This window comes from Poeciliopsis prolifica, unplaced genomic scaffold, assembly GCF_027474105.1.
Source record: "Poeciliopsis prolifica strain line A6 unplaced genomic scaffold, Auburn_PproV2 SCAFFOLD004, whole genome shotgun sequence".
NCBI classification, from domain to species: Eukaryota; Metazoa; Chordata; class Actinopteri; order Cyprinodontiformes; family Poeciliidae; genus Poeciliopsis; species Poeciliopsis prolifica.
The window spans coordinates 3,984,041-4,002,008 of NW_026562379.1; the positions used below are offsets into that span (position 1 = coordinate 3,984,041).

Sequence of the window (17,968 nt, forward strand, 5' to 3'; positions counted from 1 at the left end):
CTTACATAAGAACAGCATTTACCATTAAATGAAACTGTTTCTACTGGTCAGTTATTTATGTGACTAAATGCTAAGATATAATCGACATCTGAACTGAAGATTAATGGTCTTAAATGCCACTATGTAGAAACTATGTACCACTAGATAACAAATGACACATTGAAAACTTAAATTATTTTCAAATAACAGAGGAAATACCATTACTTATTTCATCTTAACTTGTAGAAGGACTCTAAGCAACTCAAAAAAATCAAATAAAATCATCTTCCCAGTTGCAGCTGGGGAGATTTGCCTGTGGTCTCAGCAAAAGTAAACACATTATAGTCCTGCAAACACCTTGAGAGAATCCGAGCATTCCAGAGTTTCTTTCCAGGCTGGATTGATAAACACATCCTCACTTTGGTTATATAAAAGGTAATCGCTATGTAGTCTCTGTTTACTTTATTCTTTCACTATTGGTCTATAAACAGCTGCATTAAAAAATACACTGGGACTTATGAGACTCTATTATCGTAATAAAACTGAGTTTACTTTTCATGTGTAGAATATTTCCTTCTGTTTTCTCTGTAGATAAATCAAATGGATCTTGTATGAGCACATCAGTTCAATGATTATTGGGGATTATACTCACTCCTCCACTGTCTCTAACTCATCAGCCAGAACATAATGATTAACTTATCAACACTGCCTGAACCTTTGCATATCTCAGCTACAACCTCTGCCTCAGAAAATACTTCTGCCTCAGAAAATACTTCAGAGCTTTCTTTATGCTTCAGAGCCATGCTTCTCCATCAGATTCTCATTTTGTTGTTTTTAATAAACATGACTTTTGTTCCCTGTTCAACTGTGTGGTTCCTTAATGGTTCATGCACAGGTGTCAAAATGCATCGGAGTCAAAACAAACCAGCAAGAAGTAAAGCAAAGCACAGAGATCAAACTAAGAGAATCAAGCAGTATAGCTCCTAACATGAACAATCAATAAAAATAAATGTAATAATAATGCTTAAAAAACAGTATTATTACTTATTTACACACATCCCAAATATGATTTTTTAAAAATTTTATTTATCTTGCAGATTTCATTTAATGAAATGGAAACCTCTCCATTGTACTTTAGCAAAAATGGAGGAAGGACCAGGGGCCAAACAACATCTTGCCAAGGGACCCAAACATACTGGAAAATGCCCGGTTTTATGTTAATGAAAAGATAAATCACACACTGCTATCTGGGGAGAGGATCATCAGTTTGAAGGAGAGACACTAACTCAGGTGGATTCAAAGCAAAAGCCATAGATTTTCTCTGAAAGCCAAATATCAGAGACATAAAACTTAATACAGCAAAGAGTCATGAGAACAGTTCCCATCTTTGAAAGAAAGGAGAAAGGACTCAATGTGTATGTGTGTTATGTGAACATGATGATCAACATGGAGCCGTGCACCCAGGACTGTGTGTGTGTGTGTGTGTGTGTATGCGTGTTTAGCATTTCTGAACTTGTGAGGCCCATTTTTTCCTATAAATACTTTGTTGTGAGGATCCACTGCTCCTGTTCTTGGATACGAGTTAGTTTATAGAAATTAATGGAAGTTAATGCAAAGTACCTGTGAAGATTGAAAGACATATGTGTGTGTTCCTGTACCTTCTACATGTAGAGAACCATTATGGTTATTTCACCAACAAAGGACATGTTCCTTGTCCTCAATTTTATTTCCAGTTGGAATGTCCTCTACTTGGCAAGTATGTTTTAGTTCAGATGTTAAGAGTTAGGTAAAAATGTCTGGGTCAGGCATAAATTAATCAATGTCAATACAACGTCCTCAGCTGGACTGTGGTGTGTGTTGGTGGTTGTGTGCATCAGCACGTTCACCGCTGCAAGCAGGTTATCAGCTCTGGGACAGGAAGTGTGCTCCCTGACACCTCGTTGTAACCATCAAAGCTTTCAGCAACCTCAGAACACACAGAAACAAACTCCTGACGCTGATTCTAGGAGAACAAATATTGATCCTCTTGCCCAAGGTACACAATTAAGTATCAGACGCACACAAAATTACAGCATTATGTCCACACTGTAACAATCATCTAAAGAACTCATGATGAGTGTCTGACCTGCTTTTGATGAACTTGGTGGAAACTCCTGGATCAGTTTCATGTCCTGAGACAGAGAGATATTACTTCTATTAGTGCATTTCAGTTTTCAAAGGGGGAAAAAAATTGTTTTGGCTCTCAGCTCTCTTCTTGCTGCCTTTGATCTACCTGATGTTTTTCTAAGATAACAGAGGGATCCAACAGGGCTTGGAGTCATTAAATCTGGCGAACACACTCATCTGTTAATTCTCTGCAGGCCCTTCAGACACTTGATAAGACGGGGTGAAGAAAAAAGAATACATGACACACTTAGCGACTTTATCACGTGAAAGACAAGTCACTGTTTATTTCAAATTTTATTCTAGGAAAAAAATTATCTCAGCTATTTGCAAAAGCTTTTGAAACCAATATATTTACCTCTTTAAGGGATATGTCAAATAGAAACCTAGTGGTGAGGGATGAAACAACTCCACAGTGAGTGAATGTGCAACAGCTGTTTTTCAGAGAGGAAATATTTCATACAGTTAGCAAGAAATTACAGACCTTACAGTAACCAATAAATATGCTCCACTTTTGGGGTGTTAAAATAAATGAACACAAATTCCACACAATTGCACATTAATTGGAGATTCACTCATCACTTGGCCAACAAAGGGACCATAAAACAATGTCCATTTCAGTACATCCTCTGTTCTTTGGCAAACTTCTCATGACTTTTCAAGAAAATCTGGAGTTCAATTCCCAGCAGTGGAGTTTCAGTTTGAAACTGCACAAAGTCCTAGTCCAAGTTTGTGTTTGCCCCAGATACCCAGTTAACTGGCATAACTCGCAGACCACCCATGGGTTATCTTTCTATTTGTTGATGGTGACCCATCTATTGTGAACTTCATCTGTTGTCCATTTAAAACTGGGATGAAATCAATCCCCACAACACATCTGAACAAAATAAGACAGACTGGCGAAATAAATAAGAGATTTATTTAAACATTGTATATCCTTTACTGTGTGACTTCTAAAGGCGTGGTCTCTGGTCTTCTCTCTTTGAATCAGGAAATTGATTGTCTAAAACATTTGTGACGTAATAAGCATAGATGGCAATAAAGGCTTTGGTAACTCAAAGAGATAGGCATCATCTTTGACTCCTTGTCAATACAGAGCTTTCTTCAGATGCTGAAGTTTTGCCTGTTGTTCTCAGAATAAGAAGGAAAAAAATTCAACTGTTGATGATGAATCACATGTCTATTAATAGGCTGAAATGCCAATGTATTGCAAACTGGATGCACTCAAGTGGGTGAAAAATTCACTTAATCTAAAACAACTTTTATTTGTTCACGATGAAGGTGGTTTTGCAGTCACCATGGTGCATTACCACCAAAGCAGCTGGAAATACCTCTGAGGCAAGCGCTTTTGTGTCATCCTAATTTTCAAGCAGGAGATTCATAATTGCGCTGGAGAAAGTAAGACGAGAAAGGAAGAAGTCTGGCTTGTGTGGGTAGGAGTGTTAAAAGCATTTTGGACCCATTAACAGCATTTTCTCCACCCCCCACAGCCTTTTAAAAGCAATGCGCTCTGACACTGTGCCTCTCTCAGTGACGTGTACTGTAACTGCATGTACGCCTCAACAAGAAAGTGTGAAATCATTTTGGATGAGGATGAGTCAATGCAACACTCCTCCTTTAAAGAAGTTGTCATTTCCCCCAGAGGACCCCTGTGTTTCCCTCTCATTCTGTCACTCTAAGGTGGACAAGCACCAAGAAAATCCAGACACCCTGCTACAGCCCGTATGGGTTATGTTTCAATATATTTGAGAGTATTAGATATCAGTTATAATAACGCTGAAAAAATCCAGTTCAAGAGACATACACAGATGAGGAGGACATGATTAGGTGATCATTACCCAGGGTTGTGCTGTTTAAACTTCAAATATTCAGTTTCATGTGCTCCTCTCTGTTGAAGTGAGAGTGAACTCCATGGAAGATCCAAAAAACTGTCTAAAACCTTTGGTGAGAAAATTAAATAGGTCTCAAACTAATGTAAACCGAACCGCCCCACTGTTTGGAAAACGATCTACAAAGGGAGGACATGGGGAAAAGTTTGCAACATGCGCAAGTCCTGCTTTCCACTGAAGTTCACCCCAAAAGCAGGATGCAAAAATGCTAAAATAAGTCTCTGAAATTCATGGTTCTTTACAAACAAGACTCTAAAATTGAGTTATCTAAATTAATCTAAACAAATTTCTTCTTCAGGTAGAAGAAGCTCACACAGCTGTGAGTTTTTTAAGGAAGCAAAATGATGTGAAATCAACTTTTTTGAGCTTTACATGATGTTACAATGTTATTCCATCATCAAAAACATTCATGTTTAAGAAATCCTTTAATCTGAGCTGGCAGCAGTTCGGGTGGGCAAAACGCTTGGCCTCATATAGTGTCGCCTTTTTCACGCAGCTTCTCTGAACTGCAGTCTCCAAGTGAAGCTTCCACCCCACAGAGCACCCCTTCCTGCAACTCCCCCACTCAGCTCCTACAGACTAGTGGCAGTGGCTATTAGCAAACACCTGTTGGAACTGTCCATCAGCTGAGCTTATCAATACTTTTCAGTCCAACACTCCAAAGAAAAAGCTTAACAGAGGAGTGTTCTTGTGATGATCTGCAAAAGGTGGCATGTCCGGAAGAGCAGGAGCTTCTTGAAGAGACGGAGGCTCAATTTCAAGGTGTCAATTTAGAAAGTCCAATTTGTTTTTATGTTATGTTTGATACATATAGGATTTCTATAACAGCTGAAGGTGACATAGTCATTTAACTGCTTTAGAATGGCACTATATGTTTGTAAAAAACAAATTTTAACAACTTTGTCACATCTGCACAAAGTTGTTAAAAAAAGATATATTTTTATCTTTCACCTTGACTAACCATGAATGGTGTTTCATTGTTTGATCCATCTGTATTTTGTTGTGGAAATATAATTAAATATAGGTGCTGAAAATCCCATGACCTTGACCCACCCCTCTTTTCCCAACTGTCTCCACTCATCTTTCTGAATGGTCTCCACTGGTCCATCTGCTTGGTCAGACTGCATCCGTCTGCCGGCTTGGCTGCATTTGTCTCCACTAATGAAGCATGTTAGTAGCAGAGACGCCGAGCTGATCAGTCCCTGGCTGCAGCTCCTCGCAGAATCACACAAACAAATACACAGACCAAGTGGTTTCTGGAAGAGCATAAGGCACAAGAGCGCTGTTGTGTTGCAGCTGCTGCTCTGAAAGTGAATCTCACAGGAGAAAATGAGATTTGTTTTGTCAGAATAAGAAGGAATAAATGAACCTTTGTTAAGACTTTTTCTTAACAAAGGTTTAATAAACTAAATATATGTGAAGGACAATTTGTTGAAACAAAAATAAAAAGAACTTCAATGCATGCCATGGATGCAGCAGTCTGCTTTTGATTCCTTGGGCAGAGGAGAGCTGAGGAGAACTACTTTGGGACAGGGTTCAGTAACACTCTGCTGATGCAACGATGACGATAAGGAAGAAAGACAACTCCGCTACTCCATTCAAGCACACACACACTCACACACACAAACATAGAAAGACTTATGAAGCTACACAGAACTTACAGTGGTATATTATTTATGCAAATTTTTGCACATCTCAAAACGGTCTTCATTAGAGGTCCTCAGAGACTTTAACTTGAAAAAAAACATAAAACAAAAAAATGCTTTACCCTCAGTGGTCTAATTATACAGACACACATTTCTAGAAATATAAGTATATGTTTTAGATCTATAAACAAATCATATCAATTTATATATCTATGCATAAAAGTTGATGCAAGTTAAAATATGTGAAACTAATTATTTCTTAAAATGGGAATTTTATTCCATCCCCACATAACTGAATAAATGTACTGAAAACTAAAAAGTTGGAATTAAAAAAAAATACAAAAAAGAAAAACATTGTTTTGAGTTTATGGAGCTGCATTACACATTCCTTTATTTCAAGGCTTTATCCACCTCTCCACCAGTGCACTGATAGCTGCGGCTGGGCCAGGATTACATTTCCATGTGGACTCCGACTTTATGGTCTAAATATATCCCTGGTGAGTACTTTAATTATTTTCAGTTTATTTAGCTCCTCTTTGGGGAAGTTTTCTTATCTCTGAAGATAATCTTCTGTTGAGGGAAGAAGCAAAGGGATTAATTGTCATTTACCTGAACGGAGACTAAGACAACAGTAGCTAGGAGATTGGAGGATCATTGCACTTGAAGAGAGTTACGTGGCAACAGATTCTCCAAACATTGTCACTCTGTGCTGAAGTGATGAGAAGGTTTCAAAAACCTTCATATATTAGAAGCCAACATTGGACAGGATTGTGTAAAAGAAAAAAAAAAAAAAGCATACTTATTATTCTGACCACTGATGAATTACAAAAACACACAACCCTTTGTTGGATTGGATGGACTAGTGGTACTTTTTTCACCATTTGATGATGTCTGATTTGCCAACGTCAGCACACGGATGCTCTGAATCGGCAGGCCTTCACAGCTTGATTGGTTTGGACAGTTCCTGACGGCGCCGCCCTGCTGACAGCGCCAAGGTCATAATGACGCATCCAAAATGTGAAAGGGACACAGGTGAGAAAAAGAAAACAGTGCCTGTGTCACGAGCTTCAGAGATTACAGCTGGAAATTAGCCAACTGGGAAAAATGTTCATATTTACAATAATGTTCACTCGGTTTCTGTATTTTTATGTTTTAAGAAATAAACTTTAAACCCTACATTGGGATGCTAATGTGATTCATCACTTATACTGTATCAGTTCCATCTATCCATTTTGTAACACCCTTGTTCCTGGCGGGGTCAGGAGGTGCTGGTATCTCTCCCGCCAACATTCTGGTTGAGAACCGGGGTCACCCTGGACAGGTCGCCAGTCTGCCCCCGGGCAACACGGAGACATGCGGGACAAACAACCATGCACACACACACTCACACCTAGGGAGAATTTAGAGAGACCAATCAACCTGACAGACATGGTTTTGGACTGTGGGAGGAAGCCGGAGTACCCGGAGAGAACCCATACACAGGGAGAACACACAAACTCTGTGCAGAAAGTCCCCGGGCCGGGAATTGAACCCAGGACCTTCTTGCTGCAAGGCAACAGCGCTACCAACTGTGCAGCCCCCTGTACAAGTTATGGGAAGTAAAATAGCTACCACAAGCAGCCTTCAGGCAGAATCACCTTCACTCTGGGGTGCACAAGCGTGTGAGCAAGTGGTCCACAGTTTGTCTAAGGGCTGGTCGATCTGTGGCCATAAATCTGCCTGGCGATTACCACAGTGATTTACAGCTTCATAGAGACCATAAACATCAGCACTGAGCGGGTCCGCTGCCCTCAGAAGGCTGAATTAAGTGGTGAGAGGGTAAATTTGTGTGTGTCCCCTGCTGGCGTGTGTATGTGTGTGTTTTCTCAAGGGCATCCCTGGCTGGAGATGAGTGGCGACTTTTGTAATTGGCCGAGGTCCTGAGGGGTGATTAATCTACGCCGGTCCATTGGCTGTGACGGCAGAGGGGAGGGGTTACTGCAGCTGGACAGTTAGCTGCTGTCAGCTCTCTAATCTGAAGCATTCTTCAATATTAGATGGAGGCCAGACGATCACCAGAGCCAAACTGGGCTCAACACGTCTTTGTCCTGCCTCCCAATTTAACCTTTTTAATATTTTGAAACCATTCGTCCTATTGAGCGTTTAAGGATTCTCTCTTGATCTTTCCCGATCTTTCAGTCCGTGACTAATTCATTTAAAAATGTATATTTACCACAATCTTTAATATCTAATTTGTTGGATTATTATTGTGAAAAAGGTTGTAGAGGAAAATCTAAAATGAAAGTACTGAAAGTTGTAATAATGCTCCTATTTACCATTTTGTTGTACAGACAGAATTACGGTGCTAAATGTCTGTTTGGTGTTATATTTGTTGATCATTCTTGTTTTTTTTTACAAAACAGGTTTTTGCCAAACAGCAACTTCACAAATACAGATTGATCTTAGGTGCTCAGGCCATCTGTTGAGCATCTGCACTGAATGGAAATAGCTTTGAAGATCTGGGGGAAAAAAATGTCCTTCTGAAAACATGTTTGGAAAAGTTTAATAACCCAAAGTTTTTAAGCTTCTATGGGAAACGCCAACAAAGCCAAGGTTTTATGTGGACACATAACACTACTGAACTTACCTCCTAAATACTGTCTGAATTTTAAAAGCTCAAAACACAGATCACAGGATATTGAAAGAACTATATATATATATATGTGTGTGTGTGTGCATGTGTATGAGTTTTCACAATGAGTCTAAACAAAAACTCGATCTCTTTAAATTCCTGTCTATTAGTCAATAAATTACCTCTGGTGTGTAGAAGTCGTAATAATCTGAATTTGGCGAAAGACTGAAAAAATAAAATAACTGAAGAATCACATCAGTGGTCTTAAAATCCGAGCCTCAGGCGCCGGTGTCCTGCAACTTGTAGATCTGTCTCTGGTCCAGCACATGTGCAGTCGAGTGGCTGAATGACGTCCTCTGCTTGCGGTCAGAGTCCTGCTAATGACCTCATTATTTGACTCAGGTGTGTTGAAAGAGAGACACATGTGCCCTGGAAGCCCTCCTGCAATAGAGCTTATTACGTTCTCATTAATAATTCAAACACACATTTCAGATTGGGAGGAATGCTGTATCAATGCATCGTAAACCTGCAAACAATTTTCCCAAATGTTTTTTTTTATTTTAACTCACACTATTGAAAGCGGTGGTTTTGTGTCCCTATTAGCTTCCTCCTGTCCAAAACTATTATGGACTTTCACATTGCCACAGTAACAGCTGGACTGAGCTGGTCCCATTGAATCAAGTTCCAGCTCGTCTCATTAGGAGACTCAGAAACATATCTGTCATCATTGGTTAGAACAATTATGCTTTTTTGTGTATTTTCTGTCAGAGCAGATGAGCTCTAGTTTAGTTTTTCTCTTCTACAATAATTCCTCATAAAACTGTTGGGATAGTTTTATTATATAGATCAGACGATTGATACGTTTTCAATAGATTTTGATCTCATTTGTGATGTTTGATAAGTAGAAGCAATGTGAAGCTAGATGGTAAAATTAAACAAAAGAGTTTACTCTTAATTTTCTAGCTTCTATTTGTTTAAATTAGCACTATTAAAGGAACAAGTAGTTCCTTTAGTAAGTTCACAGGGGGATTTAGTGGGATATTTACAATTGACCCTATCAGTCGGAGAGGAAACAATATATCAACCAAGTATAAAAATGATTTAAGAGGAAATGGTAGAAAGACAGCATGTAGAGATGGAGAGAATAGAGATGAGTCAGTGCAGTGAGGGGAAAAAAAAAAAAAAGTCAGACATTCCCCTGAAGTGCGTCTGCGTCTCCAGAGAGGATCACAGATTTGAGAGCAAGTGACCTTGTAGTCATCTGTCATCCCCTCTGACTCAGCTGGAGGCCCAATATCTCTCAAAGGGGAAAGAAAACATTTTTTACCCACCAATACACAACACCTTTGAGCACAAAAACCATTGCAGAGCACACCGAGGAGAACATATGTGTTCCTCACACCTCCTCATTCACACCTCCACGCATGCAGATAGCGAAGGCATGAGGTCACTTCCTGCGGCACGCAGAATTTGTTTTCCACACGGAAACGACCGCCGCTCTCCCTCAAAATGTTCCCTAATTGCAACATAAAGGGTTTTCACTCGCTGACGTCCTTTGAACTTTATTCGACTTGTCAGCTACTTTGACATATGCACAGTATCTCATTCGTGACACATGAGAAGAAAATGTGAACATGTTTTGATCGAGATGTTCTAAATTAAATACTGAGCAGAAGGACACGGCTCACCCCAGACAGATAGCATTTATAACCACATCTAATGGGCTTCTCTAGGATTGCAATGCCATCTGTCAGTTGGAAATGTTGTGAGAAAAAATCAACAAATTCCACAAGCAGCAAGTTCAAGGTCAGTCGATCAAGGTCTTTTTGAGCTGAATAAGTTTTAGCAAACCAACCGAAAAATAAAGAAAGAAAGAAATAAAATAAGTTATGGCAAGAAAGATTTGGCAAACCCAAAGAAAACAACTTACTGACTGCCTTACTGGGTAGAACTGGGCTGCTGAATGGAAAACTGGACTTTAAATAAAACCAATAAGTAAATAAAAAAAAATTCAATTCAAGTAATTATGATGGATGTTTCTAGAAATGGTTATGTCCTGTCAGTCAAAATGGTTTATACGCAAGAATCGCTGAATAGTCTATCACTCTTGAGTAAATTGTCTTTAATCATTGCAAACATAAATGTTGAACTTGATGTCCAAATCTGTCAATTTTATGCATTTCTTATTTGTGCTTCCCTGACTGAACAATTTTTATCAGGTGAATCTGATGATGTTGTTCTCCACAGCTTCACCCAAAGGTTTTTTGTTTCCCTTTTCTTCCAAACAGGTTTGCACTTTTGGTTTGCATAACGCTGTGAAAAAAACCCCCAAACTGAATAGCAGAGTAATAAAGTGAAGGATGCAGTGTGTATTCAGTGTTAGGGACCCATTTATCTCACTGTAGATTTCACATGACTGTCTTCAGCATTTCCAGGTGTACTTGTTGCCGAGATTGGACTTGTTTCCATTAGAAAACACTTCCAGGCTGAGGCGTCACATTACGAAGCCTTTTCACTATATTCTTCAGAAATACGGAGTCAGGATTTTCATTTTGATGAAACTGACACTTTCTATGAACTGTTCATTTTCGAGCAAGTGACACTTTTGCAGGTTATCAACTGGGTTTTGCGGTTTGCACTTAACTGTTTTGAAAAGTGAACTAAATGTCGTGTTAATGGCGATGTGAGAAACACACCAAAGTGGCTGAGGAAAACTGTGAACAAGTTAGCAGAATATTTGAGGTGTTGCCCCCTATTAACTCAGATGTTGTGAATAAATCACCGGAGCCTTCCTGGACGGCTGAACGCTACAGGAAGCTTTGTGTGTAAGTATGTGACTTTCAATAAATAGACAGTGTCATCTGAAAAACCCTGGCATGTTTCAAGAATTTATCATAGATTGATTATTTTAGTAATGTGAGCTGAAACACGACACAGCCTGATTTATTGTCAAGAAGTGAGAAAACGAGTACAAGTTGATATAGTGTATGGTTTCAACTTTCTAGCCCCCCAAAAAGAAAACAAAATGTATTGATTTGATTAAAATGGTTGATGTTTTCTTATGAAAAACACTCACTAACACTGCTTCTATTCACAGCACAAAATGCTGCAGGCAAAGTTTCCTCCCTTCCACCTGAATCCTGGGAGCTGCACCTGCTGCTGCAAGGAAGAAAAAGCCAAAGGGCAGAGCTGTCTTTCTCCCTGGACCTCTAATTATTTTCCAACGTGCATAATTTCAATTTCGAATGTTTAGCTCCATCTCTTCCAGATGTCTATTTGACATTTCTTCTTCTCTATGTGCAATTCGAATGCTACATGTTGAACCATCTAACGTCTGCACAAAGTTATCAGAAAAAAAAAAAAAAAAAAAAACTGAACGCTTTCTTTGGTCACAGAAATGCATTTATTTGACACAATGAGATCCTTTATGTATGAAAGAAAGTCCTACAACATTTTATTTTTATACCTGACAAGGAGCAAATTTTTAGAGAAGGGGCTTTTAGTGTTTTAAGCATAATCTGTGCTCTCTTCTACGGAATGGAAAAAAGCCATTAAAGTAATGCCATAATTCAGGAAGTAACGGTTAAGAATTCATGAGTCAAGATTCAATTCTATTAAAGTTATTCATCCAGAGATTATTCGCTGAAACTTACCACGATGGGTTTTGTATGTACGAATGAATGAGTTATGAAGTTAGACGAAATAAAACTATTATTGCGCTTTAGTCCAGATATGAACTCTGAAGCCTCACAGCCTGAGGGAAGAGGCCGCTCTGCAGCCTGCCGGTACAGCAGCAGATACTTGTGCATGCCTTGCCAGAGGGCAGCAGGGCGACCAGGCTGTGGCAGGTTTGTCTTTTAGTGTCCTGTGGCCTCTGTGTGGACACCTCAGGTCACCAACGCTGAGACCGGCGCCATATCTCTGGCTGCACGCGCGTCCCATGCCGGTTTATTAACTTTCCAGTCAGGACACCACTGCATGTGCCATGTGAGACAGAATGATGAAGTTTTTCTCTCACGCCAGGGTCTGAAACAAACAACGTGACTTTTAACAGGAGCAAACCTGGGTGTGAACAATCTTTTTTCAACTGCGTTTAGGTTTGTAGTCACTGACTGTCTGTCTGTCAATATGCCTTTCTGTGTGTTTTACTTTGAGGGTTTACCAGCACGAAAGCAATGTAGCTGTCAAATCTGAGTACACAATCTGTCAAACCCGGTGAAGGACAAGTGATAAGTTGGTTTACAGGCTGAAAGAGAAACCAAAATATTAAAAAAAGAACAAGCTGTCATTTATTTAGCTCAGATGCTAAGAAACAATTCCATGCTTCTGATAGATTTATGGGTAAACATGCTTAAAAATGTCTGCAGTGATTGGTTACTAATTTAATTAGTATTTCGATCAGATGTTTTTGTATCAGTTCAAGTGTGTATCTTCTTTGAGAACCAGGAAAAAGTTGAATTTTTGCCTACCTTAAGGGTTCCTGCATTGAAGTTTTTACATTTGCCATATTACATTTACATACTAAACACATACTAAAGTGTTGTCTGCCACAGGCTAAGATACCAAGGCGTGGATATTTTATTGAGGAATAAATAATAAATGTGATGCGGTGAATTAATCCGACCCCAATAACAGCAGAATAGATCTGCACTGAAGGCAAACGAATGAAAAGTTCTAAGTTATTTTTATTTTATTTTTTGTATTTAGTCACTTTTGTGGTTTGAAAGATGTGTATATCAGATATGCACACGAGAAAGAAAATGTTTATGTCTGACATCCAATGCAAACATAAGCAGCGTATTGTCTCGGTGTTTACAGCCCCAAACACAGTGAGAATGGCGAAACGTCAGAGCAGAACGAAGAGGGGAAGTTCAAGAAGAATGAAGAAAGAGTCTCAAAGAAAAGAGATCAATCAAAAATAGAGGCAAAGTGAGAAATGATTGTAATGGGTATGCGTCTTGTTGTCTATGTAAGACTGATTTAAGACCAATTTTGCCAATTTGCAGATGTAAATTATAATTTCGTCAGCTGGTGGGTGCTGCATTTGAATTTCGTCCTAAGACGCTTCTGTGGCTTACAAACAAAATCAAACTGACTCACTAAAGCAGGTGCTGACCACTAAAACTAAAAACCACTTCGCAGTAGTTCTTTGTTTTTCTTTAAATATGCATCTCTCATTTGTTTTAAGGACAAACCCTCTGAACACATCACCTTGGTAAATTATTTTCTGTTTGCTTAATGTCAATTTTCCACCTCTGCTTGCAGGATTAGTCCTCAGAGAATAAGAAACAAACCTTAAAACAGCAGCTGCTGTTTTAAGTAGTTTCTGAATTTCTGAAAAGCTTTTAGAAGACAAATAAATGACGCAGGTGAAATATCAAACATCTAGAAGTGATTCAGACTCGTAGTTCGGTCCGCGCTCTTATTCACAAGTCGCTTTTGTTTCAAAACCTCGTCAACAACAATTTGAACAAGTTGTTGAGGTGATAACAGACTCTAGATCTTCTGTCTCTTTAAAACATTAGATTTTATTAAACTTTCAAGCAGGTAAATATGTTATAGTGTGCAAACACTGTAACTTCAGCTTACGACTGACAGACAGACGCTGACGCTGCTCACTACCAGGGCGTCGCGGCACTGATGATCTGGGACAAATGACAGTATGAGAAGTCCAAAGAAAAAATATTCTGGGTTAAATTATTCAACAATAATGTTAGATATTATACCTGTATTTGTAGAAACACAGACACACACTTTTGATACATGTACCAGAAGAGGTCACATGCTAAATGCCACTGAATAGCACAGACTTGCCCAAAAACATAAATATTGAGGGGCTTTAATATTCTGAGGTCTCAAGCCAACCCTCATCTATCCACAAATTATTATTTTTAAAAAATCAGAAGATCTGACCTTGAATAGATTATTGATGTCTCGTTTCATAGTTACAATGTAGCAAATATCAGTGATGTGAAAGCAAACTTAGCCTGACCAACACTTATTCAAGCATAATGTGGTAAATATGCACAAGTATGTTTGAACAAAGAGATTAAAGCTGGACTTCCTGACACATAAAGTAATGACAGTTTTACTTTTTGTCTTTGATGCTCCCTTCCTTAATTTTAATACAAATCACTCACCACTAGTCCTACCTATCTGTCCCTTTAGCTGCTCTTTTTCTCTTAAATTATGTCAACTGTGCCACCCTTACCTTCCTGTTTCACTCAGCTGTTATGGCCTTTTATTACTTTTTCCTGTTGCCTACATGATCTATTTTGTTTCCCTCTGCCTCCATCCCCATGTCTCTTTTCCCCCATCTGACCCAGAGGGCCTCGTTTCACAGAAATCCAATCCTCTCACTTTTTTAAACCCGCTGTTCCATTCCGCTCCCATTTTGTCACACTGCAGTGCGCACACAAAACCCCACTCCTCCCGGGTTTCAGCTCCTCTCTCTGTCCCCGCACAAACACACACGGTCCCGGACAAACACGAGCACAAACATATGGGCTGACATATCAACAAACATTTGTACAACTGCATTAACACGATTGAAACATTGGCCAACAGAGAAAGAAGAAGACCTAATTAATCCATCAATCAAATTTAGAGCTCTTGGTTGGATTTGGACACACAGAAACACACACACACATCCACCTCACACTCTCCCGTGTTGCTCTGTGGACGTTCATCACAGCTTCACTGACTCCATTCAACCTCGACTCACAACCAATCACACAAAGGTTAGGGACTGACTTGTGTGTGTGTGTATTTGAGAGAGGATCACAATCTGCTGGCTTTTCCTGGTGATCTGTATTGTTTACTGTGGAAAAATTCAGCCCACTGACACTGAGAAACAGAGGATGAGCTGCTCTCTGAAATACACTGAAAATTATCCAAGGGCTAATAAACGTACCAATTCTCATTTTGCAGAACCTAAACCATGACAAAACTCAGTTAAATACATAACACATGAATTTTTGTTATGGGTTTATTTTTCGATAAATAGGGTCTATAAATTAACAATAAACGTAACAAAACATTTTGAAGCAAACATTCAGAACCGAAGCCTTTCTTTGGAATATGACATAACCAAAGAGTTTCTGGTGAATAAATAAGAATTCCTTCATTCCTTCATCAAACCAACAGAAGTTAAGCAAATGCATATAAATTCATCTGTGACATAAGAACTGAACAATCACAATGCTTTTATTGTATTAAGATGCCAACCAGAGAAGTTAAAGGTTTTGTCTTCCAAGTCGGGTTACTTCTTGTGGCTCTAAACAAAATGAGAACCAGAACTGGAGACTGAAGACGTTTTTTTTTTTTTTTTTCCTCTATCTTTCTGTGCTTGACCTCGTTATGACGATGACACCCTTTCACTGTTGTTTGAGAAAAAGAGCAGCTCCGGTCTGTATCCACTGGTTGGGGTTTGGTCCACAGGGCAAGGAGATGTGAGTGACCACCTTCACTCTCTCTGCGCTGGTGTACAGCGGCAGCCAGATGCTCTCCTCTGAATCAGTGGAGTCAGTTGCAGAGATCTGGAATAAAAGATAAAAAGTGCAACATCTATACGAATATATACTGCATGTGCAAGCCCTGCCTCTCGCAGGTTGACTACTTGTGCTTTTTCTGTGACTTAAGCGACTTTAATTTGTGTGTCCCACATGTGATTTTTAAACGTGGTCGAAGGGATTCACGTGTGACTTTTAAAGCTGAAATCACGGGACGTCACCATGCAAAATAGCTTCGATTGTAGAGCTATTTTAAAAATGATTTAATCTGTGAAATTATGCATTAGCTGGTAGATTTATTGTGTTGAAAAGTAATTAGTGGCGATATCTGTAATGGCATTTAAACGTCTCAGATTAAAGTAGACTATAACCGCCTTCCTCTCCTGTTTCCACACTGATCCTGATGAAAATGAGGTAGACACAGAATGCAAGTCCACTCAATTTGCACAGGCAAAGCCAGTGAATTAACAAGGTTTTCGCTTGACCTATAAAACTGCTGACGGAATTGTGGAAAGAGGAGATTGTTCAAATAAAGGGTGCACCTCAGCGGTAACGTTAAAATGAACTCTTAAATGTGTGTTTAGTCTTTTTAAAGCAAATCACTTTGACTACTACATTTAGATTAAAAAAAAAAAAATTGCCTCTGAAATGTACTCAATGTGAGCGATTCTTTTTTTACAAGTTAGAATGTCAAACAAAGGTGAAGTGAATTGATATCAAAGTCCAGCCAAGTCACAGAAAACCTTGCCAGGTTTGTAAACGTCAGAAAGTTTGACAACACCGAGCCAGTGTACCTGTGGGGCCCAGGCCATGTAGCATACTGGGACAGCTGAGACGCTGGGAGAATCGTGTTGGTTCTCACTTAAGTGGATCCCGTCGAAACGACACCCCTCCAACTGGAGGCCACCGACCTACACATCCAACGGGAAATAAAACGAATCTGACTGTGATGATGAAGAGGAGAAACACTGTCAAAGAGAAGAGCAATGAGAGCAGCGTAGTTGGGGCTCATGCATTAAAATGGCCCCATGGAGCCAATATGAACTATGAAAGGGTGACGAACAGCGAGGTTCTTGATAAAGAAGTCGCAAACAGATTACATGAGAGACACTGTTTGAGTGACTCAGGGATTTTCCACAGAAGGCCAGACAAAAGAAACCTTGGCACCAAATCTGACAAGCACAGACGACTAAAACTCTAAATCACTATAATCGGAGGAAGAAAAAGAAAAGAAAACCAGGGAGTGAGGGAGAGACAGAGGAGAGATCATTGTGTGGATGCATTTATCTGTGCGTAAGAAAGCTCAACAATTATCCTCTCTCTCTTTTTGTGTGATGTTTATGTCCTTTCCCTCCCTGCAGCTGCAGACTCCACCCTTCCTCTCTTTCTTTGTGGAGTTTAACAAAGTGCATCTTAAGTCATGCCAAGTTCTATTGGCATGACTAGAAATGAAACCTTACTTTAGAGGATAAAAGACAATGAAATTACATCAACCTCTGTCACACCCTTTTTTAATCTTAAATATTCCTGCCTGTCAAATTTCTAAATCAGTCAAGACAGCTTTCAAAGACACCACACATGTCTGTCTCTGAATTATTGTGCAGAAAACCATCTGATTCTATTTTCTTTTCAGTTTCTGCTTCAGTCTTTGAAATTCCTGCTTATTGTCTTTTGTTCAGTTATTTTGTAATTATCCATCATTCTACCAAACACCAGTTTTCTGTGACCCAATAGTAGGTTCTACTGTTGGCACACATTATCTGCAGGGTAATTTAATGCACAGCACATAGTTACACTTAAACATCAAAGTTCAGCTCTCCCTCAGACCTGCAGCCTGATACCTGTGTGGGGACAAACGGCAGTCATAAATATTTTGTCCTTGCAAATGTGGAGGTGTAGTTCTGAATTGGTTTTTCTAGCGTTGTAAAATAAAAAGGCCGACGAATTTTATCTTTGTGAATCCGTTGAGAAGAATTGTCAAATTATCTCACAAGTTACAGTTTCCTCTAAGGTCTTTCCACGTAGATAAATTAAAAAACAATATATGTAAAACTTTGCTCAAGTTCCCTCCTTTGTGTGTGAGTTTTAACCTGCAAGTACAAATCGTCTCCTATTCAAGTCAATCACAATTTTCCCAATCCAATCAGATTACAGGTAGGTTTAACCCTA

General features: G+C 39.2%; 1 protein-coding gene across 1 annotated transcript in view; it reads right to left on the reverse strand.

The window, feature by feature from the left end:
- Positions 1-15,476: 15,476 nt before the first annotated feature.
- Positions 15,477-17,968, reverse strand: part of LOC129358785 (cytoplasmic dynein 2 heavy chain 1) — a 91,893-nt gene continuing 89,401 nt past the window's right edge. Inside the window, 2 exon segments of the mRNA XM_055027926.1 lie at positions 15,477-15,826; positions 16,594-16,710. Of these exon segments, the coding sequence (XP_054883901.1) occupies positions 15,665-15,826; positions 16,594-16,710 (279 nt within the window). The 3' untranslated portion in view covers positions 15,477-15,664.